Raw genomic sequence first — 21,553 nt, forward strand, 5'->3', positions numbered from 1 at the left:
GTTCTTTCATAGTGCTTTTTGTTCTTGGTGCAAGTTTGGCATAGATTTCTTCAGGATGATTTTGCATCTCTGGTATCCTAGCTTCGAAATGAATTGAAGTAATGTAGTCATTTAAGATAAGGCTTAGATTTTAAGAATGTTGACCAACTGCCTTAATTAAGGACAAAATATGACAGGTATGGAGGAGGTAGAAATCAAATTAAGTCATGTTTATTTTTGAGAGAGTTTTTAAGTGTAATTTGTACATCCTTGTAACAATTGGCAAAATAGCAAGCACGTTTCATCGGTTGCCAGATACCAGGTTGACTTTGGAATTTTGGTGTTAGAGTTTGAGGTAACTACAGTATTTTTTTTTTTTTACCCACCAAAAAAAAAAAAATTTTTTTTTTACCCACAGTATGGTTATTAATGTATATTATCCATATTACACACTTGATGCTTGAGTCCATTTTTTCATTAATAGAATTTTAAAATTATGATGGAAATTAACTCGTTCAATAGGGTTTTTGACCCATGTGCAATCTTTTACAACCAGTTATATTTGTGAAGTAAAGATGGGTGTTTTTGTGAAATCTAAGCCAGAGGCTTGATTGCATTCCTGCCCATATGAGGGTAATTCAGAAGGTGTTGGTACAAAATCACAGCAATCTTTATTAAACAAAAATATTAAAATGTGAAGCTGTTGTTTCTTGACATACTCTCCATCTAGGTCTGTCCACATCTGAAGGCTGTGTTTCCATCTCTCTGTGCCTTCTCTGAAGAATTCTGCGCTCTTTGATTTACCAAAAAAAGAAAAAACCCAAACCCAGTGTCATCGAATCGATTCCGACTCATAGCGACCCTATAGGACAGAGTAGAACTGCCCCATAGATTCCAAGGAGCACCTGGTGGATTTGAACTGCCAGCCCTTTGGTTAGCAGCCATAGCACTTAACCACTATTCCACCAGGGTTTCCTCTTTGATTTATACCACGTCAAAATGCCCGTTTTCACATCCTTGAGGGACTCAAATTGTGTTCTATTTAAACGTTCTCTGAGTTTTGGGAACAAAAAGAAACCAGAAAGGGCAAGATGAGGATTGTGGGCTGGATGGGGTAAGGTTTCCTAATGGAATTCTCGTGGAACAACAGCCTTTGCTGCCCTTGAAGAATGAGTAGGTGCATTGTCATGACGGGAAAAAATTCCTTTTTCTCACCAATACAGTTTTCAGTTTTCCTAAAACTTCTTCATAATAAGCTCATATGATCATCCTGTGTCTTTCAAGAAAATCTATCAAGATCATCTCTTTGGAACCTCAGAAAGCAGTTGCCATAACCTTCTGAGCAGTCTTAACCGCTCTTGGCTCATTTTTGAGGTCTTCCCAACTTAAAATGCTTGATTCATCTAAAAACTGTTGTTTTATGTGGGGCAGCATTCCCATAAACTTGTTGGAAAGCTTCAGTGATTTGGGAGGATGTCTACTTGAGTTTTGTTAAAAATTGAGTATTAGCCCTGACTTCAAAATCATTTTTTTTCCCATGGTACAAAACGCACCCTTTTTTTTTTGAAGGCACCGTAATGAGACTAAGTGTATTACTGAGAGAACTTGTCTGCGGCCACCCACTGATCGAAGAGACATGTTTTATTTGGAGTAAACCTGGGCATGTACGAACCAGAACTCTAGTAGCAATACTTCCTGACTTAGCCCCGTGTATGCCTTATAATTTTTAAGGTATATTTGATTGTTTTTATTTTTATGTTGGCCTTTCAAACTTTAAGACATGGCTTGTCTTTCCTTTCTTTCCTCAGAGTCTCCGCAGCCTGTTGGCTCACTCATTAGTGGTCTGGGGCACGATGCTGACTTGAGACGGCAGCAGCAGGATACCTCTCACCCTGGTGTTGCTGACATCCACAGTCTGTTTAACTGGCTGTCAGAAACACTAGCAAATGCTCGCCACTCTGATGCGTCCCTGACAGACACAGTCAACAAAGCTTTGGGATTGAGCACAGATGATGCCTACGAAGAGCTGAGGCCAAAGCATGCGTATGAGTTGAATTCTACACAGGATAAGAAAGAGTATGAGCAACCCACTTGTGCAAAAATTGAAAATGTAAATTTTAAGGATACTCAGAGCCCATTGCCAGAAGTTGATACATCATCTTTAAAGTATCCTGTTAGTGCTTCTACCAGTGAAGGAGGCGCTGATCATAAACTGCATTTGAAAGAAGTAAGCATATGTCTATTGGTTACCTTTGTTTGCTTTTGTTGAGTGTGTGTGTGTGGAAGAAGATGTGGGTGTGCTCCATTGGTTGGTTTTTCTTTTCAAAAAGAAATAAAATACTTTGAGTAAAAGTTCAGGGTGTTCCTTCTAGTTTATTCCTTGTTACAAAATGATAAATGCAGAAATAGCTGTTTTCTTTCCTCATGGTAGGATTCACCTATTGTGATAGAAGTTAGGTATGGACATGCTGTTTCTCAGAAATGACTCATTGCTTCTTAATAAAATCCTCAAAGCACTGGCTGGCTGTTGGCACTAACAGCCCAAAGATGGGGTAGGTGAGGAAAGACAACTGAGGTCAGTGCGGCAGTGTTGTAAGATTGAGTACACCCATAGGAATGGAAAATGAGTGACCTTTAGGATTGTCTTTGACATGCCTTTCAGACTCGCTTGTCAGGGCATCCGGTGTATTTATGATATGTGCTCAGGGTATTGGTCTCAGTTGAGCCTTTTCTCCCCCAAGAAGTGATTGTATTACTGGACAACGGTATCAAGATGCACAGTGTTCCTAAGGGCTTATTTCTAATTCATTTTTTTCCTTCATTTTCTCTTTACTGCCTTTGAATAAATGTCATGTGTATGTCCTGACCTTTCTCCACATAGTTCTGGGACATGTGTTTTTAAGGGGAGGATGATGGCAGGAGGCTGACTTGGGGAGGCGTGTATGATGGAGACTGAGAAACTTACCTGTATTGCTGCTAGTTCCTGATGTATTTAACGCTCTAAATTGGTTTGACCGGGGCATGGGCCGAACCCAGCCCCCTGCCTATTTCTGTAACTAACCTTTTGTTAGAACATAGCCACGCCCACTTAGCTATTGTCCTTGGTTGCTTGAGCACTGCAGTGGCAGAGGTGAGTACCTGGCCTTCAAATCTAAGCTATTTACTCCTAGTTCTTTACAGAAAGAGTTTATGAACCCCTGCTTTAAATCAACATCTAATTATGTTTGAGGGAAAAATGTTGATGTTTTAATTTCGAGACTAGAGATCTACAGCTTTATCAAGTTGACTTTACTCATTTGTAATGTCTGGGTTGTTTGAAGCTTGTAAATTTGCTGTAAAAAAAAATAGTCATACTTGACGTTAAAATCAGTTGAAAAAAAGCTATTGAATGTATACTTTGGTTTTTAGGATCCAAGTTTAATTAGCATGGATAATTTTGAAGATTGCAGTTTGTGTCCTGCTGTTCCCATTGAACATGGATTCCGTAGACAACAGTCTAAGTCAAACGATGTTGAAGAGACTGAAATACATTGGAAACTGATTCCAATTACAGGTAAAAAGAACAAGTATATTGAGACTCAAATTTGCTTCCTTTTACTTAGTGATCAATTTCCTGAAGGGTTTCATCTTTTCTAGGCTCCCCTCTTGGGTGACTAGGTCTTCATCTTACTTGGCTCTGAGATCTCCAGTGTCTTATTTTGAGTAGTGTAATAATGTTCATCACCGAGTGTTGGTGTTCTTGGTCAGCATCAGCAAGTGTCTGCAAAAGGGCCTGTTAAAAACAGAGGGATTTAAGACATACCCTCCCCATGGAGCTTAGCGTGCAAGTTTCCAAATGAAAGTTGCTGGCAGAAACTGTGAGTTTCTAATCAGATGGGGTAGTAACATAGGTGAAGTGATGGTCTTTGGGCAGCCAGTTAAATGATAACTTCTCAACTTATTAGAGTAAACTTCACTATAACAAGCTATCATCTAGTAAGTCATCATGTTAAGGTTCATCTATTTGAATGAAATTTGCTGTCCTAATATTGGATTTCTTTAAAGAAATTGGATCCTCTTAGAGAATGGCCTGAAATGATCAAATGCAAATATCCTAAGAAAGCTCATTGAAATGTGGGGCAAGGATAATTTAGCAAATGTTGAAAAATCTGTGCAAACACATACATACACACACTGTTAATATTCTAAGTTCTTATTCATTCTTGTTGGCTAAGCATTTTTGGAAATATTTCTAGATCACATCTTTTCCATTCCTAGACCTTTATTTAGCCTTTTAAAAGAAGAAACAAGTAACTTTTTACTAAAAAGAGACTGGTATGACTGAGAACCTACTGAGACCCAAGGACTCTGAAAATAATTTCTACAGCTTCCGCACGTAGGCTTTAGACCATTCTGTTTAGTGTCTTACCTGAGAGGCCAGGAGGCCTGTAAGTGATGATGGAGAGGAAACTGGTAGTCATTTATGATCTAGAGGCTTCCTCTTGAATGGGAGAAACTGAATTGGAAAGTAGTCCATGTTCCTCGTTTAGACATCTTCATGCTTGGCACTGAGAGCCATTTGAAGGCATAACATCTAGGTGTTGATACTGTATCATCACCTGAATGGAAAGGAAACAGCTTTCCAGTTTTGAATGACCCTTCAGAATTACTTTTGACAAAAGAGGGAATACTTGCATTTGTTAGCATTTGGGGTTGTCTGAAAGGTGCTTAATTGGTATCACACATATCTAAAGAGAGTCTACAAATGCTAATGGATGCTTTCCCTCAGGAGGGAATGCAAGAAGCCCAGAAGACCAGCAGGGGAAACATGGTGAGAAACACACACCAGGTGAGAAGGCTCCCTTTGCTTTTCTTCCCAGTGTGCGATTCTTAGAATTGGTGCTTGCCTTCCTAGTCCTCCATCAATAGAGCATTGATTTAAGTTCTGTTAATTACGGAAAGTTTGAGATTTTTGTCTTTAAATCATCAGTCGCATTTTATCAGATACTCTTTATAAACGGTGTATCAATACAGATTAAATTTTCTTCACCTAACGTAAGTTCTATTTGATACGATGACTTGGGAAGACAAGAATATTTTCTGAATCCATTTTTGCAGAATATTCTGTGAGAAGCAGTCTTCAAGTCTCTTCTAAGTGTAACAAACACAAGGAGGCCACCTGTCTTTTAGGTACATTATTTTCCTGATCTTTAATTTTTTGTCCCAGTTCTTCTAATTGTTAAGCTTATTTCTGCAGATAGGAGACTGAGACACCTTTGGATTCCAGAAATATTTATGAATGTTATCGGTTAATGAGTTGCAGTAGGTGCTTAGGAGACAGTCTCCATTAGAGCTCAGGGGAACTTCCTCTCAGGCGGTTGTTGATTATTCTCTTGCTTAGAGTTTGTTGGTGGGTCTTTTTTCATTGTTTCTCACTCTGGAAATCTGAGGTTTTTTTGTTTGTTTTTGGTGTTAGTAGATCTTTAGTGATTCCTTCTCTTTTGGAAATTTAAAAACAAAAAACTTTTCAGTTATAAGTTTTTTTCAAGAAAATCTTTGTCTCCTCTTAGGAAAAGATGATAGAAACAGGACCATCAGGCATAACATAGGAAAATGCACAGCTCTCCAGTGTATGGCTTGCTGGGTTTTTATGGATGTGTACACTTAAGTGACTGCCACCCAGATCAGGATGTAGATCGTTTGCAGCACTCCAGAAGTTTTTCTTCTGCCTCCTTACAGTCAGCACTTTCACTGTCCCCAAAGAGTAACCACTCTTCTAACTTCTTCACCACGGATTAATTTTGCCTGTTCTTGAAGTTAAGATAAATAGAACCTACACATGTCCTCTTTTATGTTTGGCTCTTTCACTCCATGTATGTCTGGGTTTCATCCATGTTTTGAGTCCATCAGGAATTCTTTCTCATTGGGAACAGCAGGTATCTTGTTTCTGCTTCATAATGATGTATCAGCATTCGCTTCCCTCTTATTTGGGATACTGTCTTCATAGTTTGTGACTGAGGGTGGAGGTGTCTGAATGCTGCTACCTTTAGAGAACTCCTCTTTCACTTAAAGGTCAAAGTTCTGTAATGTTTGAATGTCAGTCAGTAAAGAACGTGCATTATTACGGGCACTGACGTGTGTTTCTTTTAAATCATTTATTGATGAAGTTTTTTTTTTTAAATAAGAAACTTCTCAGTCTTAAATCATATAGGGAAATTTGATTTTGAAAAACAAACTAGGCGGTGATGATTTGCCTTTTTAAAAGGAATTTAGAGTTGTTTTTTTTTCCCCCTTTTTAATATGGAAAATTCCCCCATGTGGATTTGTTATATTTCAGCTTATAAAAATTCCATGTATCCATAGCCCTTCAGAAATAAGCTCATTGGTAATGCAAAGTATAACTATAAATTTTTGGAGCAAATATTTCATTAAAAAAAAAATAATTCAGAAGTTTTTAAATTACAGGTGGTGCTCCCCAACTCGTTTGTTTTACAAGATACAATTAAAAAAATTTTTTGTTTGAATAAGTCAGACATTTGAATGGTATGTAATTCAAGAAGTACAAAAATACTTCAAAAAGTAAGTCTTCCACTTCTGCCCGGAGCGACTTAGTTTCCCTCCCTGAATCAACCACTGTTACCAATTCCTTATGTATCCTTCCAGACCTTTTAAGTGCATATACTAAACTACATTTTAATGTTGCAGAATTAAAAGTTTCAGTATTCTGAGTTATACTGTGGAACTTGAGTTTTCTGTTTTATCAGGTTCATGTAGTTGTAATTCTCATTTTGCAACATCCCCCCTTCTTAGTTTCACCCAGAGATCTGCTTGTGGTCTTCTTCCTCTTCTGACGTGATTTTGTCGTAAATGAGAGCAGTGGTTCATGGTGATCACTGACTGGAGTGGTGGAGAATGTCACCAGCTGACTGCTGTTGAGGCTGTTTTTAATTTTAAAATTTTAGAAAAGTATGAATGTGGGGAGAATCAAAACATTATTTGCATAGTGAGGGCATTGTGCTATATATACATAGGTGCAAACTTGAATAAGGAATTAACCGTATCTTTAAAGTACTGCGCTATAGAAAACTTGTACCTGGACTTTCTGATTTGGAGGCACCATTTCATATACCGCAGGAGTGATTTGTTCGGGAATGTTGGCTGAGATTTACCCTTTAAAGTTTGTGCGATACAGTTTTCTAGGCAAAGATCATGAATTTTTTCATTTCCTGAAATATAAAGCCACCCAGTGCCGTCGAGTTGTTTCTGACTCACAGCAACCTTGTATTATATAATATATAAAATATATAATATAGTATTATGAATTGCTATTAACTATATTTTCCCGTTGTTAGGGATTTAGGGTAAGAGATTTTTAGGGTACCTATTTTGAAATGTAGTTTCAAAAATACATTGTGTTTGAACTTAGGATAAAAAAAAGCATCAGAGGTTGTAGTCTCAGCAGCTGCGGCTATCTGAACACCCTCTTTATCTCGGGTGATAATATTCATCGTGATTTTTCTTAGAGTTATTTCTAGAACAAAACAAAAATACTTATGAAAGCACTGTGAAAGGTGTTACTGTTAATGCAGCTATGAAATATTTATAATTTTTTCCTGCCTTTTTGAGTCTTTTTTCCTGATAAATGAAGTCCCTAACATTGCAGGAAACTCTCTGTGTAACACCATATGTGAGAGTGAATCAGAAGGCATACAGAATTAATTCTCCTCAATTCTGAAGGCCGCTCTTAAGTTGGCACTGCTCGCACAGCATTTCTGTTTGGTATTCTCTCCAGTTTTCAGCGCTTAAGATTCTCGTCCTATATTAAGCGGGGGAGTGGGGCATAAACTACAGTAGGCACTACTTGGCAAAGAATATGGGCATTTAGCAAGCTGTTGTGAATTGCCATCCTGGTGAAAACACGTCTATTACAGAATGGTAAGGAAGCAGAAATAAACAAAGGACTTGATCTGTATTGATGCCAAGTTGGTGCTTGTTTGAAAAGAAAGCAAAGAAAATGACATCCAAAGTTGTTATTCAAGTTACTAAAATCCAGAGACCAGTCACAAGTAGAGCATACAGGAAATAGTGGTCACACCAGTATTTGAGGTTTTTATTCTTTTTTTTTTTTTTTTGGTTTCAGTGAAACTCAAACTTTGAGTGCTTAATTAGTTCTAAATATATACTTGTGTTGGCGCTTTTTTCTGATTTAAGAGTTTGTGTTTTGAAATGTTACCTTTTTGGATTGCCCTTAAAATAATGAACTCTTCCTGTATAGGTATGAAATCACCAGAAGAACAACTGGTGTGTCTGCCGCCGCAGGAGGCCTTCCCTCAGGACCCCCGGGTAATAAGTAGACACAGAAGTTCTGATTACCAGTTTCCGTCCTCTCCATTTACAGACACACTAAAGGGCACCACTGAGGATGACGTGTTGACAGGTCAGGTGGTGGCAGTGGAGGAGCAGTGTGTGCCAGCAGCAGAGCCGCCTGCACTGAGTGAAACCACAGAGAGGACAGTGTTAGGAGAGTACAGTCTCTTTTCTAGGAAGATAGAAGAGATTCTGAAGCAGAAGAACGTGTCATATGTCAGTAGAATATCCATGCCTGTCTTTTCAACACAAGAGAAGATGAGACGGCTTTCTGAATTCATATATTCTAAGACTTCCAAAGCTGGTGTGCAGGAGTTTGTCGACGGCTTGCATGAGAAACTAAATACTATTATTATCAAAGCATCAGCCAAGGGTGGGAATTTGCAGCCAGTCAGTCCTAATGATTCTGGTGCCAAGATGGCATCGACTGCTCTGGGAAGGCATGTCATGCCAGTGTCCTCAGATGATTTCAGCAGTAAATGCCTCCCCGAATCCCTTTGTAGTGATGCTTTGAAAGACACCAACTCCCACGAGCAGCACTCCTCTTCAGCTTTGGGTTTAACCAGAGGAGAGATGAGCCGGCCCCACCATGCCGCAGAACTCACGGTGACTGCTGACCGTGCTGTACCTGGTGAGACTGGTCGGGAACCAGGAGAAAAGGAAACAAAATCGCCTGGGGATGTAAACATGTCTGCCCAGCCTGCTCTTTCAAATTTTATAAGCCAGTTAGAACCTGAAGTATTTAACAGTTTGGTTAAAATCATGAAAGATGTCCAGAAAAATACTGTGAAATTTTATATTCACGAAGAAGAAGAAAATATGCTCTGTAAAGAAATCAAGGTAACTACATGAGGGTGGTAGTAATGCTGTATAAATGTGACTTTTTTTGTCTTTAAATGTTGACCATATATTTTCATAATTGAATAGGGCACAGGAGAATGAAAGACTAAGTTCAGAACCTATGATTTTAATATCTTGGAATTTAGATTCTCGTTTTTAGTGCCATTCGAAAGACTGTATACACATACTGCATCTGTACCTGTAAACTGATGATTCAAAGGTTTTAATGTTTAATTTTTTTTTTTTTTTAGTGGGGAAGAAAGATACAGAGGTAACATAAGTCACTATTTAAAAAACAACACACATGGGGTTTTATCAGTCAAACAGAAAAACAGAAATGTCCAGGGACAGTCGACTGATACTTCCTGCTCACATCAGGGTTCCCTTCAGCCCTTGTTGATTTAAAAAAACAAAACAAAACAAAACAAAACCTGATGCTCCTGAAAAACTCCCCAATCATGAAAGATTCCTCACTGTAAGGTATTTTTCTTTCTACTGAAGCTGTAGACTAGACTAGCATTTCAGGTATTTGATTTAAAAATATATATACATACACATACACACACACGTGTGTGTAGACATGCTAGTTGCTGTCAAGCAAATTCCAACTCACAGCAACCCTAAGCGTACAGAGTAGAAATGTACTCTGTGGGGCTTTTAAGGCTTTGGCTTGTGGAAGGCAGATGGCCAGTCCTTACTGCCCAGGAATCTCTGGGTTAGAACCGCCAACCTTTCAGTTAGTAGTCCTGTGCTTAATCACTTGTGCCACTCAGGGACTCCTGGGTATAGGCATAGGTATGTAGAATGTGTAACACGCTGGGACAATTTTATCAGTGGTTTAATAGTTTCAGTTAGTACTCACCGTCAGATTTTAATGCCATAAGGAAATGCCTAGGGTTTTTAAATTAATGCCTGCTCCCATTTATGGAGCTTATTTACCAAAAATTTTTTTTTTTTTTAGAAAGGTGGTTTCTGCTTGTTCTGTTAGAGGAAGCAGAAGGAGCTATAAATAAGTGGCTTATTATACCCCAGAGGGGCCTAGAAGCTCAATGTTGCTGACTTGTCTGTTTGAAGGTCTCTGTGATGTCAGCGTGCTTGGTGTGGACCCAGTGAGGACATGGAGAGCGTGGACATGCACGAGAGCAGAGCGCTCTGTGCTGCCTTCCTCGCTGATCCTTCCAGTTCCTTGGGAAGATGAAACCAGACTTACTGGGAACTCCTCGGTTATATTTTGCCCTGTGTAATTGGATCTAGGGCTTCTCAGATTTTTTTCCCCCGCTTCTTGCAACATGTTCCCAGGCACAGTGCTCTTAGGGGGCATAGCTGCATGTTGGTGTGGGTGGGCTCAGTGAGAGAATAGGTTGGGCACAGTCCCCCCGTGTGCTTGGCATAACTCCACTCCTCTTTTCTTAACTGGTGGCAACAGACCTATGTGACAACTAGATTGAGGGGATAGGAAGTGCATCTACTTGTGAATGGTGATTTTAATTCATTCTGGCATGTTTTTGTTATTTACTGTATATAGAAGAAAAGACTGTTCCATGTTTTACAAATCTGATGGGAAACCACAGATTAGTCCTTTCATTCTTTTAGTTAATATCCATTGGAAAATTCCCACCAAAAATATTACAGTAGAGTGAAAGACTTTATGAATAAGAACTTAAGCTTCCTAAGTATTTCTGGAGTCAAACTGATTTTGTTATTGTAGGAGTTAAACTGTCTAATCTAGACTTAGTAAGAATGACTTCAACATGTAAAGCTGTTTAAAGTCACATTAGACCGACAGACAGTAATTTACCTTTTCTTTAACTGACGGAAAGCTGGTCTGACATCTGCCCAGAAGCTTCAGAGCTTAAAGCAAAGTCAGACAACGGGTAAGATGCTACTTTTAGTTAGGGCTAAATGAAAATTTCCTCATTGGGTGTGACACATGTATGCGGCTCTTGAAAGAGCAGTCTAGACTGGTTATGAGGCGAGTTGAGAAGGTTGGTCTGCTCCCGTGTCAGTGGAATGAGGGTTACCTCCAGGATCCTGCAGTTTGTTTTAGCGTTCAGGATTCCACCTCTGCATGGGCTACTGCCTTGTGTCCTTTGAAACGTAGTGCCGTGTCCCCAGAATGGAGGGAGGTCTTAGGTGGAAGAGTATTATTTTGCTTGAAGATCTAAACTTGACAGACATAGCTAATTTATATGTGATTATGATTGGTACATACTGAAGCTCTGTATGAATGCTTCTGGGGCCATTTTGAATTAAATGAATGACAGTGGTTGTAGAAGTCCTGTGTAACTGTGAAGGAATGGATCAGTAATGTTGTGGCAAAAAACCAAAGGCCTGCCTAGAAAGGAGAGGGATGTGGGGCTGAGGGAGTGGTCACTGACTGGGCTCTGGGTTGCTCATTTCTTAGCAGTGGAGCTGGGTTAATCCACTGTGTTCTTTCTGTTAGCCCACACTGGCATTTCCTTGGCTTTGATTGCACAGCATTGTAACATGGTACAAAGAGCCACTTCCTAACCCTGTGGTCTTGTGTGCTTTAGGTTGCTTTTCTGTAAAATGACGAAGAGTGGGTTTGATGATCTCTGAAGAGTCTCCTAGAGTGTAAACTTGTGGTTCTAATAGTAGTTAAGCTTATCAGTTTGTCTTGCATTTCTGGTGTTAAATGGATGTTTGCAAAAAAGCTTTTTAATGTTGATTTAGTTGTTTTTCTTTAACAGGAATATCTTATCAAATTAGGCAATACAGAATGTCATCCAGAACAGTTTTTGGAAAGAAGATCAAAATTAGATAAACTATTGATTATTATTCAAAATGAAGACATTGCAGGTTTCATTCACAAGGTAGACTATTAAGTCAAATTCACTACTTACTTTGGTTATAAGAACTTCCTTATTTTTAAATCTTACTGTCTATGCGACTAAAGCTGTTTGTTTAAAAAATATTATCGTAAGCTTTAAAGGAGGTGGAACTTTGGGAAGTTTAGGGCTTGAGACCTAACGAAGTCTTGAGTCAATCAGCTAGTGAGGTTCACTTCTGTACCTCTGCCAAATGTTAAATTGCTGCAGATCACAGGTCTTCCCTATCATTCCAGTAGGCAAGACTGAGAATAGCGAATCCTTGAATGCTATGGGTCTGCTGATTATCCTTTATTGTTCACATCTTCATTGGTATGTCCCAGGCAAAGCCTATTTGTGACCCCTCTTCTTTGCCACCCCGTTTCCCTTTTTTCTTGGATTTGGAGGAACCCCATCCAGTCTTGTGAGCCCAGCTCAAATCCCACTGCTCTCTTTGAAGCCTTTCCTGACTGTTCAGTACACAGGCTCTTGCCCTCATCTGAATGCTGACTACTCCTAAGTCCAGGCAGGCTAGCATTTGTTGATTCTGTGTTTGCGGGACTATGATAAGCTTCTTGTCCTTAGAGTGTTCTCTTCATGGTAGGTGCCCAGTACATGAATGCTGGTTTATATATTGAGAAATAATGTTGGAAATATTATTTCTGTACTTGGCTTTCCACAGGCAACTCACTAATCTGGGTAAGCCATAGTGAATTTTGTTAGACGTTACTTTACTCTTGAGTCCCTCAGTTCATTTCCTTACCCATCCTCATTTCTGTTTTCATTTGGTATTTTATTTAAACAGGTACCTGGCTTGGTAACTTTAAAGAAGCTTCCCTGTGTTAGTTTTGCTGGTGTTGATAGCCTGGATGATGTTAAAAATCATACATACAATGAGTTATTCGTATCTGGAGGGTTTATCGTGTCTGATGAATCAATTCTAAATCCAGAAGTTATCACAGTTGGTAAGATTATACATTCTTTTGAGCGGTGTAACTTCTTTTTTCTAGGTTTTTCTCATTAATGATGCGAAATCACTCATAGTTTTCAATGTAGTGTCCGTTATTCTGCCACTCACAGATAACTAGTGCATTCCTATCATTTCTTTTTTGAGCTTTCACGACCTCAACTTTTTCCTGTCCTTAGTCTTTTCAAGTCATTGCCTCAGAATCTGGTAGAAGGCGAGGTTCTATGGATCTCCTGCACGTGGGGCACTCCTGACTTGTCACTGCGGTGTTTTTATGTGTAGATGCTGTGTTCTTAGTGCTTTGGGGGATATGGAGGTCTCTGTCTCCCTTAGAGGGAAAAAGAGAAAGGATGGAAAAGAGATAGAACATAGAAAGGAGGTGTTTCTGTCATTCAGCTGTGGAATGACTGTTATTTGTCGAATTAATCCGTGAACTTCTTTGTCTCTAACAGAAAATCTTAAAAAATTTTTGACATTCCTTGAAGAACTTAGTACTCCAGAAGGAAAATGGCAATGGAAAGTCCACTGTAAATTTCAGAAAAAACTGAAGGAACTGGGAAGGTAAGATTTGGAAAAGAACCGTATAATGGTTGTTGACGTTAACAATGTGTTCACAGTTCTTCTGTGGTTGTAGCTCACTTTTTCACAGATGTCCCTAGCCAGCCACTGAAGTGTGGCTATGGAATTATTCTGGCCTTTTTAGGAGGAAATAGTTTTTAGTAGCTTTGTTAGGTAGAAGTTTGGTGATGCTGTAGTTGTGTGTATGGGAAATACCAGGTTAGTCTTTCCTGCTTGGGGGTTTAGAATAATAATCAAAATGGAATAATTGGCACTCCTCATTTTTTACTGAGCCATATGTGCCTACTTCTGCCATTGAAGGACTGCCTTAGGCAGCTACTAAAGTAATAAAGTTAACACATGTGGACAAGGATTAATCTTTGCCTGACAGAGGGGCTTGTGATTAGGATATTCATTTATATAAACAGGTGATTTCTGACATGTCTGGAAATCACTGTCAACCTTCAACCCTTGGACCACTAGTCACTTGAGAGGCTCCAGAAAAGATTATTATCAGATGAGTTCGAAATACCATATCCAACTACTAGAGTCAATATGATACATTCACACATTAAAGGATCTGAGAAACTCAGGTTAAGAAAATGTTGGGTCAGCTGCATTTCCTAAATTTAGACCACAAAACATTTATTTCTTGTAATACCTGTTAACATTTCATGGTAGATGCTTTGGGAAATTCAGGCTCAAAGAATTCTCAGGTGTTTAACTTTTGTAGCAATTTGCATCTTTAAAAACTTGTTCATCTTCACATCATATGAAGTAGTTCCAAAGGTGTAACTTGTCCAGTTATTTAATACCCTCATCTTCCTGACAATAGCCAGTGGTTTCTGCTACCTGCTGCTTTGTGTCTTAAGGTGTATGTTAAAAAAAAAAAAAAAAAAAAAACCCTGTTGCTGTTGAGTCAATTCCAACTCATAGTGACCCTACAGGACAGAGTAGAACTGCCCCAGAGGGTTTCCAAGGAGTGGCTGGTGGATCCGAGCTGCTGACCTTTTGATTAGCAGCCAAGCTCCTAACCACTGTGCCACCAGGTTTCCGTGTTAAGGTGTGGAGTATAGAAATAGCTTAAAGCCATGTATTGTGGTACCTTCTGAGATTTATACTTTTTTTGTGCTTCATTAAAAAACTCTAAATTATCAAAGCTAAAGATAACTTATTACTTAGTAAGTAAGAATGACTGGTGATTTTAGCCTAAACTGAGTAACAGGCCCTTGGGCCTGGAGGAAGTCCCTGGATGACAACTGCTCCCTGACTGCATCCCAAGCAGCAGCCCAGCACCAGGCAGTGAGCTCAGTAATGCAGTTGTCATTAGTCACCTGCATTGAGAAATGATGGTTTTAATCTGAAGCAAAAGCTTCCATACTAAGTTTTAGAAATGCAGATGCAGATACTGAACTGCTTGATTTTACAGATTGAACGCTAAAGCCCTAAGTCTGCTGACGCTTCTGAATGTCTATCAGAAGAAACATCTGGTTGAAATTTTATCATACCACAACTGTGATTCACAAACTCGAAATGCCCCAGAACTGGATTGCCTTATCAGACTTCAGGCTCAGAACATCCAGCAACGACACATAGTCTTTCTAACAGGTAAAGAGAGTGCTCTTAACCTTCTTCTCTCCTCTGGCTCTGGAATTGTGGAGGAGAGGGCTTTGTGGGGCTGTGGTGGGGTGTGACTGTTAAGCTCTGATGCTGAACATGTTAATTTTGTGAGGAATGGAGGGCAGGCACCATTTGGCCATGCATATTTCCAAGTCTTTTACACTTGAACCATTTTTTGTTTGTTTAGAGAAGAACATCAAGATGCTTTCCAGTTACACAGATAATGGAATAGTGGTGGCAACCACGGAAGATTTCATGCAGAACTTTAAGAGCCTTGTGGGCTATCATAACTCTGACACGGAGGAAACCCTTCCGCTGCTTGGTGCTAATGAGAATCTTGAGTCACAGTCAGGTAACTTTTTAGTAGTTTTCATTTTCTTTAAGTCAGACAGAAAAAGAGGACCGGTTTTGCCCTGTTAACAGAGAAGGAAATGCCTGTTTTGTAAACCACCTCAAGGGCAGTGTTTCAAGGCACTTAGCATTGAATTTTTTTCTAACAAACCTGCTCGTTTATCATACTGTAGCCAACACAAGTTGTTAGTTACTAGACTACGCGTTTCTGTCTATGCTACAGACTATGCGTATTCTCTCCCTGAGAGTATAAAAGCTTAACTGGCTACTGTTGTCAGCAGATGGGTTGTATTAAGAAAAAAGTAGGAAAGCAGATACTGGGGCTTTTAGCATTGGGCTACTAAAATGAATCTCCTGGGATGTGTAAGATAGTTTCATTATGAGATAGTTGGGGTGCCCATAGCTTCAGTCTTTTGTGGAGATGGCCTCTGCTTTGGCTCCAGGTTTTGTAGAAAATGAAAGATGTATTTGCTTTTGTTTCTGATGAACAGCAGAGGTGATAGAGCTAACCAGCTTAGTAATCAGTCCAGTGAAGCTAGATGTCAAAAATTTTTATTTTATATTTGTTTTGCCAAATACTGAATTACCGTATAACTTTAGATGCTGTTTTGACATTAACCCCTTTGGAGCTGGGAGTTGGGATTTCCCAACATTAAACGTGAACACATTTCGCAGAAGCTTTTAGCATCGGATTATCTGGACATTCACACCTAGTGTGAGTGTTGTGACTAAGTGAACTTGTGGCAGAAGACCAAGCTTTAAGGGATTGTGGACTTGCAGACCCCTGACGCGTTATATTGTGTGAGTAGTGTATAATTTTAAAACTTAAACAAATTGTGTATTTCAATAGAGGAGGACTTTTTGTTTTTTAAATGTAGCTCTTTTAGAAAGCGATGAAAAGGATGAAGAGGATATGTCTCTGGATTCAGGGGATGAAATCTCAAAAATAGAAGTATGCAGCAATTTTCATTCAGAAATATTGGCGAGAGAGACCAAAGGATCATGTGGAACAGATCAAAATAAGAATATTCATATTGAGTTGCAGTCGTCTCTTGACATGCAAAAAAGTTTACTAGAAGATAAGACTTATCAGATTGATTCTGAAGAGAGAGCTTCTATTGATAGAGCCTGCTCAGAAGAAGAAAACAGCAATTCAGCAGAACAAGATTTGTATAGCAACTTTCAATTAAATATGTCCCATCAGTTTAGTCATTTCAATGTTCTTACTCATCAGACGTTTTTGGGGACACCATATACCCTTTCATCAAGTCAGTCTCAACAAAGTGGAAATTACTTTTTATCTGCTTATACTCAAAGCTTGGCTAGAGAGAAATCCCCATCTCCATTAAGTTGGGGGAAAAAATAGTAATTTTTTTTTTTTTTTTTAATAGTTTGTTGTGGACTTTTTCTGTTTCGTAAAAGTGAATTAACAATTTATATTTCCTTCTCTAAAAAGGTTTCTTGTCCTTTCTCAATTTTTTTCTCTTATTTAAATCATGATGGCCTGTAACAGTTGAAGCATCTGAAAATTGAAATAAATACATATATATTTTTAACATACATGCTACTTGAATTATCTCCTGATGGCACTTTTAAGGGCACTTTTAAGTTTTCAATTTTATTTCATATACTTTGGCTTCAAATTGAAGCCTGTTTTATATGTCAAACCAGGTATTCACAGAAAGGATGGAAACAATAGCGGCTTTACTTTTTATTCCACTAATGTCAGGTCAGATGATACAAACTCGCTGAAATGAATTATCAACTATTTTGATTGACGCTTCTGTATAGTGTTTTTACACAATTTCGGCTCAAGACCATAAGATTTACGTGAGAATGCAGATTCATTTAGATAATTGACTATGTAAATAGGACTGAACGAATCCCACGCAGCACTGTTTTTTATCTTTAGACTCAGCCATGTAGAAATTGTGTATTGTTAAAATTTCAGTCAGCTTTTTTGAGAGTATTTGATAATTACGATTTTCAGTGCTCGTGTGGTCCTTGATTTAACCAAATTCAGTTTATCTTTTAAAAAAATAGGCTTCTGTTATTTAAAGGCATTAAACAATTTGGAAAAAGCTACAAATTTTTAAACTGGTTCGTAGTCTTAGAAAAATGGAAGTATATTTTTGATGTTACACTTTAGTAGTATTAGTTACCATTTTACTCAGCACATAGGTGCTCAAGTGTATGGCGGATACAGATGTCAGAGTCACACCCGTCGCTTATAACTTCCTCTCCATTACCAATGCTAACTTATGTGTTTCAAAAAAATAGAATTTAGAAAACTTTCCACAGATTACATGGACTTACTTTGGGTTATTTTGGTAAAAGCATCTGGATGTGTTAAATCAGAACTTTGGTGCCTCAAAAGGACTGTGCAAGACTGCCACTCTTTTTAATGTTGCTTAGAGGGCAGAATACAGGCATGGCATTGTGTTCACAGGTCAGACTCTATCACGGTAAGTAGAAAGTTTCTATTGAACTTAAATACCCAGGCTATGAAAGAGCAAAAAAAAAGAATTTTTTTTAACTTTTACAAAAGTGTCTGTTTCATTATATAAAAAAGATGTACAGCATTTTACTGCTACATGATGTATACGTTTTTAATGAGCATTTAAAAAATAAGCTATGAGAAAAGTACAACTGAGGAAAGAGCACATTTTATAATTTGGAAGATAAATGTGAAGGGTTTGGTTTTCTACACTTAAAACAAACAACTAAAATTCTCTTCTTGATTTGCAGCTGAAGGCATGAGATTAGTTTCCAATTCCTTTTGCTTCTGGAGAAGGCCCTGAAATCACATTGATATGTTAGTAAGGTGTGCAGCAGATATGCTATAAGCAATTTCTGAGGTATACTGACTTTGAAAACATTAAGCATAGAATAAGAATTATGTTAACTTGGCCATAGTTTAAAAGCCTTTATCTTCCTCTTGCTGGATTTTAACTGCACAAACTTCTTTCACTAACTCTCTAAAGTTCCTTCCTTTAGCATAACAAACCAAGTATCCCAATTATGGAGTCAGAATGAGATGCCCTTTCTCTTTTAAAATGGTGAGGCTCCCATAAGATCCAAGTGCTTTTCTTGACTGCATTAACCTTACTGGCTAAATCAGGGCCCTGCTGAAGCAGGACTCGGGCACCTCCTCTTGACCTCACGTTTATCCCCAGTAAGCCAGGAAGTAAATAGACTCTTCCACTGTAAGATTTAAGAAATCTTTGAAGGAAGACTTTCTTTCTGTGTTACTAATTGATCCTCAAATGAATAAATGGGCTGAACTGGGGGTGAGATTCTACCTCTTGAAAGACCTGGGTAAGTAACACATGAACCAACAGTTTGAGATGCAAGGAGGGTTGGAAAAGGGTACCCCCTAAACCAGCCACAGCTTACATATCCCAAATTAAAAAAAGTGTACCAAAACTAGCTGTACAACCAGTTTGGCAAACCCTTTTTTTTTTAGCTCAAGGATAGGTTATAAACAAACAGGCAACACCTCTGATATTTAAGGTTAACAAGAACACGGTAACAAGAAGTAGAAATGATTGGTTTAAGAGAAAATAACCAGCTTGGTCAGTAAGATTATAGGTATAATTTGATAACAAATTACATGTTTTTGGACTTGGAGCTCCGTTCTCAACACTGACAACACATTTAAATTAAAAAAAAAAAAAAATGTGGGCTTCATTGCAAAGAATTTAATGGGGTGGGTTGGGGTGTTTTTAGGGTCTTACTAATGTTTTACCATTCAAATGTATATATTTTTCATTCAATAAAATTGTGTTAATACTTGAACTGTCTTGTGATGTCATGCTGGAAAGAAGTATTTCTGTAGATGTCGATGTGAAAGCTGAATCCAAGGAATGAATGTAGTTTCCCTGTATTCCCATTCAAGATTAATATACAGGTGCTAGAGTAAAAGTCACACAAATCATGGAACCAACTAGGCACTTCCAGATCTAGCCATACTACTGTCTGCTCACCCTGATATACTGAAATCAGTCACAGACACCTGGTGGCAAAGCTCATACCTGTCTCAGTTCTGACAGTCCCTTTAGGATTGCTTGCTGTCGATCCCTGTTTTTCACCAGGTTAGGATTAAGAAGTGGGTCCCTGCCACCGTCAGATTCAAATAGTTGGTGCTGTTCTTGGTCACAGTCTAAAGCCAGATGAAACTGACAGGAGTCAAATACATTTCTAATAACATAGCCCCAGACCACCTAGTTATTCTAAAAAATCATTAATAAACTGGTATCTAGGAAAACACCAAGCAAAACTTAGAAATAATAAAAATTAGCAATGGACTCCGGAGAAAAAATTCTTCCCACCTCTCCCAGGGCACGTTTTTTGAGACCACAGTAATAGCACTAAGGGTTAAAACAGTAATTGGGATCTTGTATTTAGAGTTAGGAGGGTTCAGTTTCTACAATAAGATGCCTTGGGTTTACTTACCACGTGAGCTCTGGTACTGGGGGTCCTGGGCTGAAGGCCTAGACAGTGGTGCATCTGGATCCAGGTAATAGATCTCATTGGTTCGGACATAGGGAATGAAATGGGATGGTTCAGAAGTCACAAATGATGATTCTGTCTGACTGGCTCCTGAGGTTGGATTCTCTGTTTCGTAACTACCGCTCTGTAGTGGTAAGTGTAAGAGATGAGTCTGAGTTTGCAGAGTTCTGTTTTTCACCACTGGAATTGGTGGTGACTGAGGCCTACTTAAAAAAAAAAAGCCAAATTAAGGACCAAGAAACTTTAATACAAAATTGCACGTATTCAATTAAGCATATCTACTCTTTTCATCACATTTCAGTTCATTTTAAGTGTACCTGTAACACTTTCAAGAACGCTAAATTATGGTAAAGGAGCTTCAGTTCTATGATAACCTTCTCATAAAAAGCATGACAGAATGGAATTAATTCGTTTTTTACTAGTACTATAGCTCAGAATATATGTTCCCTAGTACAGGGGAAAGTTACTGTTGACTTTCATTCACAGATTCCACATCTGCCTACTCACTATAATTCATCTGTAACCACAAAATCAAAATGTGCAGCACTTCAGTGGTTTACAGACACGCACCAAATGAAATGAAACCAAACCCACTGCCATTCAGTTGATTCCAACTCACAGCGACCCTATAGGGCAGAGCAGAACTGCCCCATAGGGCTTCCAAGGAGTGGCTGGTGGGTTTGAACTGCCAACCTTCTGGTTAGCAGCTGAGCTCTTAACCACTGTGCCACCAGGGCTCCACAGAGCAGTGAATAATTTGAGTTACCCAAAGCGCATGTACCCAGCTGAGGTCAAACAAGGTGACACTCTGCCTTGGTTCAGCTCTCACACTCTAAACACATGTACTTCCCAGGGTCTACACAGTACCACTACTTTTTTTGCTTTTTGGTGGCGACTTTGCTGTTTAAAATGGCCCCCAACCATAGTGCCTGCGTGCCTGTCTAGAGCTCCCAGGCACAAGGCAGCTGTGATGTGCCTTAGGGATAAAATGTTAGATAAGCTTTGGTTCAGGGGTGAATTCTAGTGGTGCTGGCTGTGAGTTCAATGATAATGAACCAAGAATATATATTAAGGTGTCTAAATACAAACATGTAAGGCCAAGTTAGGCACTGATCAGCTGATGACAAAGTTGTGCAGGGAGGCTGGCAGAAACCTAGGCTTGTATTTCCACTGGGAGCCGTGGGTTCAGTGTTTGCTCACGGCGATTACGAAGGCTTTGAGAACCAATGGCCTGAGGTCCTGGGGATCGATGTTGGCTGAGTTCATCTGAGCCTAATGCTTCTTAGACGAATTCACCTAAGATAACATGCTTGCCATCTGAACTAAGTTTTCTGTTACGGCCCCCTTCTGACACAACTCTCAACTAGCTGGTTAAGCACAAAGGCAGAGTAAAAATTCTAACAATTCTGCATATGCTGTTTTAAATCTATTGATTACATTTCTCATTGTCCTTAATCATTTTTTCAGTGCCCCCATAATCAAAGCAGAATGCCTATTCCACTGTTTACATACCTAGAAAAACAAACCCGCTTCGCTGAGCCTGCAGATAATA

General features: G+C 38.9%; 2 protein-coding genes across 29 annotated transcripts in view; one reads left to right on the forward strand and one right to left on the reverse strand.

Moving 5' to 3' along the window:
* Nucleotides 1–17,049, forward strand: part of TASOR (transcription activation suppressor) — a 67,447-nt gene extending 50,398 nt beyond the window's left edge. Inside the window, exons 15-25 of one of the 11 annotated variants that reach the window (XM_023547609.2) lie at nt 1,788–2,206; nt 3,388–3,532; nt 4,748–4,807; nt 5,077–5,148; nt 8,234–9,165; nt 11,877–11,999; nt 12,799–12,958; nt 13,413–13,521; nt 14,948–15,126; nt 15,326–15,490; nt 16,368–17,049. In XM_023547609.2, coding sequence (XP_023403377.2) covers nt 1,788–2,206; nt 3,388–3,532; nt 4,748–4,807; nt 5,077–5,148; nt 8,234–9,165; nt 11,877–11,999; nt 12,799–12,958; nt 13,413–13,521; nt 14,948–15,126; nt 15,326–15,490; nt 16,368–16,855 — 2,852 coding nt within the window. In that variant the 3' untranslated portion in view covers nt 16,856–17,049. Of the gene's footprint in view, nt 1–1,787; nt 2,207–3,387; nt 3,533–4,747; nt 4,808–5,076; nt 5,149–8,233; nt 9,166–11,876; nt 12,000–12,798; nt 12,959–13,412; nt 13,522–14,947; nt 15,127–15,325; nt 15,491–16,089 lie in introns of all 11 variants that reach the window. The other 10 variants (XM_064274359.1, XM_023547612.2, XM_023547610.2 and 7 more) reach the window with 10 other exon arrangements.
* CCDC66 (coiled-coil domain containing 66) overlaps nt 16,835–21,553 on the reverse strand; it is a 59,674-nt gene continuing 54,955 nt past the window's right edge. For 6 of the 18 annotated variants that reach the window (XM_064274364.1, XM_010589723.3, XM_064274361.1 and 3 more), the window contains 3 exons: nt 19,945–20,207; nt 19,524–19,651; nt 16,835–18,286 (listed from right to left, as the gene is read on the reverse strand). In XM_064274364.1, coding sequence (XP_064130434.1) covers nt 18,200–18,286; nt 19,524–19,651; nt 19,945–20,207 — 478 coding nt within the window. In that variant the 3' untranslated portion in view covers nt 16,835–18,199. Of the gene's footprint in view, nt 18,287–19,523; nt 19,668–19,944; nt 20,208–21,553 lie in introns of those variants that run through there. The other 12 variants (XM_023547616.2, XM_064274366.1, XM_010589724.3 and 9 more) reach the window with 9 other exon arrangements.

This window comes from Loxodonta africana, chromosome 22 (assembly GCF_030014295.1).
Source record: "Loxodonta africana isolate mLoxAfr1 chromosome 22, mLoxAfr1.hap2, whole genome shotgun sequence".
NCBI classification, from domain to species: Eukaryota; Metazoa; Chordata; class Mammalia; order Proboscidea; family Elephantidae; genus Loxodonta; species Loxodonta africana.